The sequence below is a fragment of the Clarias gariepinus genome, chromosome 24 (assembly GCF_024256425.1).
Source record: "Clarias gariepinus isolate MV-2021 ecotype Netherlands chromosome 24, CGAR_prim_01v2, whole genome shotgun sequence".
Lineage (NCBI taxonomy): Eukaryota > Metazoa > Chordata > Actinopteri > Siluriformes > Clariidae > Clarias > Clarias gariepinus.
Window position 1 is genome coordinate 15,531,935 of NC_071123.1, and position 10,187 is coordinate 15,542,121.

Sequence of the window (10,187 nt, forward strand, 5' to 3'; positions counted from 1 at the left end):
AGTCCTTAGCAGTCTCATGTCTGTTCCTTTTGCAGAATATCAGTCTGGTCCTGATGTTTTTCCTGGAGAGGAGTGACTTCTTTTCTGCCCTTCTTGAAATACATGGAGGTGAGCGCTACCATCAGTCCTGTGTCATGCCAACGGTAAATCATCCTGAGACCATTCATGTGTAGGGCTGCTTCTCAGCCAAGGGAGTGGGCTCATCCAGAATTTTGCCTAAGAACACAGCCATGAATAAAGGATGTTACAAAAACTTCCTCCGAGAGCAACTTCTCCCAACCATCCAAAATCAGTTTTATCACAATCAATGCCTTTTCCAGCTTGTCATAAGTCAAACATGATAACTAAGTGGTTCTGCGAACAAAACAACAAAGATTTGGGTGCATGTTGGGTCAACCCACACAAGAGGTTTGTCCACCCACATCCACAAATTCTCCTATTCTGCTTGGAGAAAACTCCAAGCATTGATTATGTATGAATGGGCTGCCATTAGTCAGGATGTGGCCCAGCCTGCCAGGGTAAATTGCAGAGGATTCGAAAAAGAAGGGTCAAAACACTGTAAATATTCACTCTTTGCATAAACTTTATGGAATCTTCAATAAAAGCCTTTGACAGTTAGGAAATACTTGTAATTATATTTCAGTATACCAACTGACAAAAAGATCTAAATACACTAAATTTAGAAGACCTTAATTAATTCATGTCATTCTTAAAACCTTTGGCTACTGCTGTACTTCTTCCCATTATAATTAAAAGTACTAGCACACAAACCACACAAAAAAAACCTGTTGATATATAAACTCATATTCCAAATCAGCATTCCAAATGCAATGGCTGTACCAAAAGTAATAACCTAACCTCATGCCCTGGAGCCTATCCAGACATTAATGAAACAAGTTCTTCTAGTTGGCTCCCCTACCAATTTTCTCACTCCACTCACATTCTCTGGCATTAGCATTTCCTTATCTTCCTCAGCAATTAACCCGGTCATTTAGTTTAATGTTTATTTTACCTCTGATAACTAAATCAAACACCTCTGCAAAACGTTATTTATTCACCTCAAGAACCTAACCAGGCCATGTCCCACTTTCAGTTCTGCAGACTGAGAGGACTAGAAAAACTTATCCATGCCTTTGTCTTCTGAAACTCAAATATGTTCATAATTTCATCACATCTATTACTTGTTCAGCAGTCTTTTCACTGTTTTCTACAGGATAAACTTTAAAACTCTGCTCCTCACCCACCAATGCAACCATGGGACTGCCCCTCTATCAGTCCCTCTATGAAAGAACTATATTCTTCACTAAATTCCAACCACAATTGGAGAGCCCACAACAATTGGCTCCTTCGTCCCCCGAGGACCAAACTCTGGTCAATGGAAGACAAAGTCTTCTGTTCTGCTAGATCATTTATGCTCCCCATAGTCCATGTCTGCTTTTAAATCAGGCTTGAAAAACTACCTAGTTAATTTTTTGTTTACTTTTCATGTTTATCTTTTTACATAAGGACTTTGAGATGTCATGAACTAATATGTCATGAAATAAAATGTATTATTATTAGTAGTATTAATGCAAACGTGAGCAGAGGCTGCATGGTGGCGTAGTGGTTAGCACCGTCACCTTGCACCTTCGTAGTTGAGGTTCACTTCCCTCTTTGGGTTTGTGTGCATGGAGTGTGCATGCATGTTCTCCCCATGCTTGATGGATTCCCCCCTACAGTCCAAAGACATGCAGAGTAGGGTAATTGCCATTTCCAAGTTGTTTGTACCCCCTGTGATGGATTGGCACCATGTCCAGGGTGTACCCCGGTTTATGCCCCAAGTCTCCTGGGATTGGCTCCAGGACCTTGGATATAGAAGAACTGACCATGGAGACCATCAACTGTGAACTTGTTTTAAAGAGGATTCAAGGGTTGGGTTCAACAATGGCACAAGTTTTTGTACATATTTCAAATAAGCGTTGTCTTCTTTTAATCAGAAGTTTTTCCAAAACTGTTGTTCAGTCAACTGGACTTGCTTGAAGTTCTTGAAGATGTTCATTGCTTATCCGAAAGGCTTTTCGCTTATAATTAATGTTCTAAGAACTGATTAAATGTATTGAATGAGAGGTAAAATGTCTTCAAGAACTTCATCCACATCCAGCTGCCAATAAACAACACATTTGGGAAAACCATGATCTGGATGACTAGGAAAGTCCAGAGATATTCAAATGTTCACTTGCCAACATGTGCGTCTAGAAATTTCACCACGTCAACAACAAATCTGACTTTTGGCACGCTGTTGGTAGCCTACAGTATACATGTGGCCTGCACATGGTCTGCATCGGGGTAGTAAAATGAATATGACAAAAATATCAAGTAGTATTTAATAATAAGTTGGGAGCTTGATCTAAAGTGTTGGCCGTTAGGAAATTATTCGGGTTCTAAACAAAAGATTCTTAGGACTGCGACTCTAAAACTATTATATAATATGGAGTAAAGATGATCATATTGCATATCAGGTTTTCACCACTGGCAAAATGACACAATAACAGTATGTATTGATTTGTAAGTGTGTGCGCGATAACTGTATACTGTTTTATCTATATGTGTTGTGTAGTCGCTCATATCAACACACCATCACATGTAACAAATTTCTTTTAGTTTACAGAGGTAAAAAACTATTTACCATCATTACATATCTAAATCTGTACAGTGGTACAAAAAACACAGTATTTAAAATAAAAACATAAAAATCACAATTAAAAATAAAAGTAAAAAACGATTAAACTAATTAAATTCTCCTAGAATAAACCACTATTGTCTCTGTTGAGCTGGTGCCATATTAGCACTGCAGTCTGTTGCTGCAGACGTCTCATCAATTCTTAATATTTGGGCGAAAGACTGAACTTAATCCACGTTGTGTGTGTAAGTCCTGCAGTGTTTCTCGCTCACATGCTTCTGTGGCTCTCGAAGTCTGAAACACTTCCTTAATAAACGGAAGAAACATAAATTCACATCACTTCATGGCACGGGTGCTCGTTTCCAAATCACCACCATGTTCTTGTCACTAAGGGCGACCAAATAACGAAGCTCGGGGTCCATGGCAACGCTGTTTATGGACGGCCCCTCGACCGGGCCTGTTCCTCTTCTCACCGGAGACGGCCACTCTAGAACCTGAAATGACATCATGACATGGGGTTAAGACCCTTAAGGTGCTTGATGTTCATGAATACAACAGCATGCGCTCTTGGTCAGCACTTAATCAGACAAAGTGGTATATATAAGAATGTTAATTACAGACTGGGGGGAAAGAGCAATCGATTCAGTTATGTAATGCAAATCTTATGTATGGGAATGTATACATTAAAAATGTATTGCTTCTTGTATTGATGAGAGAGTCAGACTGCTGCAAAATGTCTTCTCCAGCACCTCCCGAATATTCTCAGCTGGGTTAAGATCTGAACTCTGTGGTGGTGATGCCTCATGCTCCCTGAATCACTTCTTTACAATGTGAGCCCGCTGAATCCTGGCACAGTCATTTTGGAATATGTCCGTGCCAGCAGGAAAGAAAAAAATCTGCTCATTTAGTATATCCAGGTCACCGCTGACCTCATTTATATGGACATATAGCCCTGACCAACTGAAGCAACCCCAGGTCATAACACTGGTGGGTGAACCCATCACTCTGGAACAGGGTAATCCTAGACTCATCAGACCACATAACCTTTTTTTCCCAAAAGCTCCATAGTCTTATACTCTTTATGCTCCCTGGCGATCATAACCATGACTTCTACTGTTGTTTTTTACGATTTGATTTCACTAAGTGATCTCCCACCAAGCTCATTTAGGATGTTTTTTCCGACCACACTTCTTCCTTGAAGATGATGGTTCACTGCTCTCCTTCCATTTTCTAATAATGCATTTACCAGTTCTTAATAACCTCTTCTGGGAACAACGAGCATGAGGCAAGTCACACCTAGGCTAACGCTGCATAATGCTTATTCATAGGAAGTAGTTAAAAAAATACAAATAAAATTAAAGGGAAACCCACAGGAACACAGGAGAACTTTTGAAACCTCTCACCGAAGGAAACCAATGCCAAACCAGGAACTATAAAGCTGTGAGTCAGCAACGCAATGCTACATCCCTCTATTTGTGCAGTTTAAGGCTGATTTTGTCAATGAAGCAAATCGAATGTTGCCAACTGGCACACTAGCTTGCTATTTCTTAATGGGTTATTAGGCGAGGTTTATTCAGACACAACCATTCATCCCATTAGATAAGAAGCAACATTTGCGCCATACAGTTGTGTAATCTGTGCCTGGAATTATGAATAAGCGATTCATATCACATCACGAGACACAGTGTACCAAAATAAACACCCATGCTGGATCATTAACTCTCATGTAGGATTGTGATTGTTAACTCTCCATTAAATAATAGCTCGAGGAACAAATTAAATGCTCGTACCTCTGTCGCAGGAATTGCTTTTCCACTCTTGAAGTTGGCCTTCGCAAGATCTGTGATGTGATACGTCCACAGCCGGCCTTTCTCATCTCCGCACACGACATAGCCGAAGCCTGGAGAGAAGTGAACAAAGCTCTTCAGACATAAGCAGATGTTTGATAAGTGCCCAGTGGCCTTTTAAACCGGAGTGAAAATCAGATAGAAATGATGTATTTAAACAGTAATAAGCCTGTAATGATATACTGAGACAAACTGGAACAGGAAATATTTGTGCTTAATAGAGCTCTTTAACTATATCGCGTGTGCACATAATATATGATAATAATATATGTATACATGCTAAACAGTATAGAATCTGAGTGATGCTGACCAGGGCAGGTGTTCAGAGAGAGGTACGGGATGTCAGTGTTGGTCCACTGCAGTTCAGCCAGGATGACAGCAGGCACCTCCTTTTTCCTCCCTTGGTGCAACGCCATGGTTCCACCCCAGCTCCACAGGTAGATAGAGCCCTGCATGTGGCTTTTAGATGCTGAGATGGAGACAGAACAGGACATTAGTGTGGATGTTACGACATCTATATATATATACACACACCGCACTTTATTTCCTGCATTTACATAGTGTATCAGTCACGCAGGTCAGACCTGTTACCATGGAAACTGTAAATATAGATCTAACATCATGACCCCCCCCCCGGGACTCACCTACTACATCTTCTGTAAGGAAGCTGAGTCCATCAATAGTGCGGTAGTTACTGTCCTTATTACTCTTCTTGTATACTGGAAACACAATCTCCATCTCCTCCGCCCTGACAGAAGAACACACAATTGATAAGACACGTTACGCAAAGACACTCAATATAACATGTTTGGGGAAGAATGCACACACTTCTGAGTGTTTGAAAACTTGATGCATTAACAAAGAAGCTGATCTGATCTCTATTCTAAGCACCTCTTTTGCGTGTTCTTGCTGAGCTGGATGTCGAAGCTGTAAAGGCCGTCGTCGCAGCCTGAGATAAGGTGCGTTTCTGGGAAACGTGGTGGTAGGCAGAGGTGCAGTGGAGTGGAGCAGGTCTCCATAACTAGCAGCTGACTGGTAGAACAAGAAATGCCAACGTTTACATTCGTGCATGCACAGGCACATTTGTTTTTTTCAAAAACAAAAGACTGAATACACTCGCTATTTGTGACATAAAAATGCCACAGTCACAATAACAAACCTGGTTTTGAAGTTGTAGTCTCGGTCCAGCCCGCCGATGTCCCACATGATGATCTTGTTATCGTATGCGCCCGCTAGAAGCAACGATCAATCGATTAAATCGTTTCTTAGCTAATTTTCTCATTCTATATAACGCAATGTGCTCGAAATAACGTTATATGGCATAGCAATGTGTCCGTAGCACAAGTACTTGGATGAAACAACTTTTAAAAGATCCACAAAATATTTTTTAACAACATGCATGATGAGATCCAAAAGTGGGCTTAAACTGATGACCTGATGAACGGGATATTTTTTAATCTAGCACAAGATATCTTCTTGTTATGGTCTATCAGGACTTCGGAATATCTAGTTCTTGATCTCTTGATGTGTACTTACAGAACAGGAAGCTGGTCTGGCTTGGACTGAAGCGGAGCACGGATATGGCTCGCCGGCTGGCACGGAACTCGCCGTATGCCAGGTTGGCTCTGGGGTGGATGAGCTTCACCATGCCCCTCTTCCCCCCAGCGGCGAGGATGCTGCAGGATCGAGCACTTCCACCCTCACGCACCATCGACACCGTGGTCCAGGCCAGTGTAAAGAACTCCTAATGGTGGTATAACATTTTCATGGTGATGTAAATAAATGTGCCACGAGTTAGACAGACAGTTATTCTTACACTTACGGCATGGGATTATGTAATAAGGACTATTTTGTAAAAGTGATACTATAGCGATACCCTAGGAGTAAAGACAAATGGGTACAGGAAGTGTGCCTTCTATTTTTGCATTTCAGTTTAGCTTGTGTGTTTAGTGATTTTTTTTTCCCTATAAAGGGAATACTTAGCAGTTTTTGAGAGACACCTAGTGGTAAGAAATTGTATTACAAGAATAACTGGTTACACACCTCACTAGGGACTTTGTATTTCTTTAGCACATGGCCAGACTCACAGTCTATCACACACACTGTCTCCCCTCCACATGTGGCCACTGATTGTGCCCAAGCACCTGTATCTAAAAAAACAAAAACATTGTGGTTGAACAAATAAAAATCAAAAAAGGTCAAAGGTCAATAAAGGTAATTCCAAACATTTCCATACTTTTCATATTTGATTTCATTTACATGTTTTTTATGTCAGAACACAAAAATGAATATAAATATGAAAAGTAAAGACAAGTGAAATGGTTAGTTGTTGCTGCAGTAACTACAATAGTGGTCCTTGGTTTCTCTCTGCATTTAAAGATACTCACTGCTTTTGTCATGGCTGGGCTCGAAGGCGCATGCCCACAGCTGGGTGCTGAAATCCTCCTCACTGTCGTTTTTACTGTGGCACTGCAGGACGTGAAGAGGCTGCAGACTGGCCGGCTCCTGCATGAAGACACCCAACGATCAAGTAATGGCTTTCCGATGAGTCGTTAACAACAATACACACAACTTGTGAGAGCGGGAGACGGTGGCCATCCACCAAGCGAGAGGGAGGGCTTGTAGCAATCCATTGTCATAGTAACATCTAAGCTTGTGCATGTTACCAGGTATATAATGTGTAAAGAATAAAACCAACGCATACCTTTGGCACCTGGTATTTAGTTGCTGTTCCATTTTCTTTCTTGGTGGAACTGGATGCTCGTGGAGTCATAAGCTGGTTTTTTAGATTTTTTTTCGCTCCCTTCGCAGTGGGCGTCACGGCGACCTGTGCTGTCGTCGCTTTCTTCGGGGTGTTTTGCAGACGACTCGATTTCCTCGGACTGGCCTCAGGCGTGTTCATTTTCACACACCTTGAGCTTGATGCACTCGTATCAGATTTCTGAGGAGTCCCCCGGAGCCGGGAGGATTTTTTGGGACTCGGCTCGACCGAAGTGGCGCAGGATAACCGACTTGATTTGCGTGGGCTGGGTTCTGGCGTGGCTGCTTGGTTCACAGTCTTTCTCTTTCGGGGGGTTTCATCTTCGCTGTTTGCATTGGAATCTTTTATTTTTCTCTTGGAAGGAGTCTGAAAACAGGTATTGTTTCATAAAAGGCATTAATAACACCCTAAAACATGACATACTGTATTTCAGTACTGTTGTTAAACTGAATTGAAACAGGCCTACCCCACAGTCTTCGACAGGAGTCTCTGATGTAATGTCTCCAGTCTCCTCCTGGTCTGGATCAGTCAGTGATTTGAGATATTCTTTCGCAATCATTTCAACCTGAACCGCAGAATTAAAATTTAATTGCAGGAACACAATTTATGTATAACAAGCCAAAGAAATGTCATATTTCGAACACACACCCTCCATTTAGTGTAGTCATTTAAAGAGCTGGGGCCATATTTGACTTGAAAGCATGCCGCATTAACAAATTTCTTCTCAAGCTCATTCAAGTTTTGTGAAGTTGGTGGATCAGGGAGAGTGAAGCTCTTCTCCCATACACCAATTACCTGTAACAAAAAAAAACCAAGCAATTTTTGAGAAAAAAAGGCAATTTCCTAATTACACACGCACACAAAAAAAACCCTCCAGACTCACCCGCTTCCTAAGAATCTCGCTGTTGACGTAGCGGATGTGGTTCGCCGTCGCACTGACGTCCTTCCCGTTTAGGATCTTCAGTTTGTGCAAGAGGAACATCACTTTGTGCTCATCGCTGACCTACAGAAGTCAAAATAAAAATAAATGAATAAAAACCCACAACTACAATGCCATGTCCTTAAACCGCAAGTCAACAGTTTGTGTCTTACAGTGAGGTATAAATTGTCGTCCAGCCGCAACTCCTCCAGGCCAGACAGGGTCTCCAGCGAGGTCACCTCCTCCATGTCGTTGTTGGAAAAGTTTAAAAGCCGAAGACGAGGAAGGGAAAGTCCTGCTGGGAGCTTCTGCAGCATGTTCCCAGAAAGATCCAACTCCTCCAGGGAAGAGAGCTTATTCAACAAGGCCACCGGGAGATCCGGAGTCTTTAACCCCATACGAGAGAGACTTCAAAAAAAAAAAAAAAAGGAAAAAGGAACGTTACACATAGTAAGCAAAGATTTTGATTCTAAACTATTGATTGCCTTAAATAATATATAAAAGAATTGTGAAAACAATGTAAGATATTTCTGTATATAATCATATGTTATGTGTGAAATTCAATTAAAATGCCTTGTATGAATATAAACCAAACACATATAAAGCGAGACTTCTAAAACACAAAACTCAGTACACATCAATCATGACTAATGTATATTTCACTACATACATCCAGAAGTACACAGCGTATACTCTAATATACACAGATCATATCGCTCAAATTACTTACTTCACACTTTTGATTTTCTCCAGCTTGTTTTCTTTAGGGGATCCTTTCTCCAGCAGGATTCTCTCTGTAATCTTCGCCATGGTGCTGTGTGAAAGAGGGACAAAACAGTAATTTGAAGTGATGGTAGTTTTGTCCAGCTTAAATAGCACTACAGTTTCGGGTTAATGCTCCAGCCGTTGTCTGAGTGGTCAGGTTTCAGAGTTTTCTGCATGAAAATAGACAGAATGGGACTTAAGTGGCCACTTTACACCTAGTGATTCAGGTCACTGTGATTCAGTGAGCCAAGTGAGTCAGGTCATTCAGTGAGTCAGGCGATTCAGTAAGTCAGGTTATTCAGGTCATTCAAGTGATTCAGTGAATCAGGTCATTCAGGTGATTCAGTGAGTCAGGTCATTCAGTGATTCACCGGAACTGCAGGAAAGCTCGACGCGATTACTATTATAATGATACAAAAGAAACAACTGCATCAAAGTCACTACAGCCTACCCCCAAATTATGGAAGTAACGATTAGGATTTGTGTATTTTATAACTTGTGTTTTCACATAAAATATATCCGAAGCACCAGCAACGCACGTGAGTCGAGCGATACGATACATTAACCTAACATTTAATAACTGTCAAAGAAAACAGTAAATATTGTCCGTTGTAAAAAGACTGTGGTGCTGCATCAACACAAAAATATATCGCTTAATAAGACATACAGTACTTACACGTGTACACCCGGGTTCAACTTCGTTTACTTTGTGTTTTCCCGGGAAAACGCACCATGAACTTTGACTGGAGTGACGTCACTGTGCTCGCGCGCGGAGCCTCGTGTCCGCCATGTTGAGTGTGGCAAACCTCACGTGCTTCCATATTCTACATTTAATTCTGCTCTTTAACTGAGTGAATAAAATAACTGTGAAGTAAATACAAGTAAAAATTATTTCTTTTTCAGTAAAGAAAATGTTGTCATAAGTTTATATGATGTAAATATAATTACAAATTAAGTAAACACCAGGAAGGTCAATGGTAAAACAAAGTAGACAAAGTAGTAAACTGAAGTAAATAAATGCAAATGACAGTAAATATAATATACATTACATGATTTTTTCGCCATAAGAAATACATTTTATTCAACAAATTAGCATCTTCATATGAAGCATTTTTGAAATACACCAAAAAAATTATAATGCTACGGCTAAGTTGTGTGTACGCCTTGGATCGTACTTACTTGTGTCAGTGGAAAGCCAAGTGAAGCGAATTTATGAATTTTATTCTCATATCTTTT

General features: G+C 40.8%; 1 protein-coding gene across 2 annotated transcripts; it reads right to left on the reverse strand.

Moving 5' to 3' along the window:
• Positions 1–1,784: 1,784 nt before the first annotated feature.
• lrwd1 (leucine-rich repeats and WD repeat domain containing 1) lies at positions 1,785–9,691 on the reverse strand. 2 transcript variants are annotated; one of them, XM_053484847.1, is made up of 16 exons: positions 9,628–9,691; positions 8,917–9,000; positions 8,360–8,594; positions 8,151–8,270; positions 7,916–8,062; positions 7,734–7,832; positions 7,211–7,633; positions 6,894–7,011; positions 6,550–6,650; positions 6,043–6,250; positions 5,666–5,738; positions 5,398–5,538; positions 5,151–5,254; positions 4,817–4,975; positions 4,450–4,559; positions 1,785–3,153 (listed from the first exon to the last, which is right to left on the reverse strand). In XM_053484847.1, the coding sequence occupies exons 2-16, from the start codon at positions 8,994–8,996 to the stop codon at positions 3,001–3,003; spliced, it is 2,271 nt and encodes a 756-aa protein (XP_053340822.1). In that variant the 5' UTR covers positions 8,997–9,000; positions 9,628–9,691; the 3' UTR covers positions 1,785–3,000. The 2 variants fall into 2 exon arrangements, with proteins under 2 accessions (XP_053340822.1, XP_053340821.1); XM_053484846.1 differs by having other exon boundaries at positions 6,550–6,656.
• Positions 9,692–10,187: the final 496 nt, after the last annotated feature.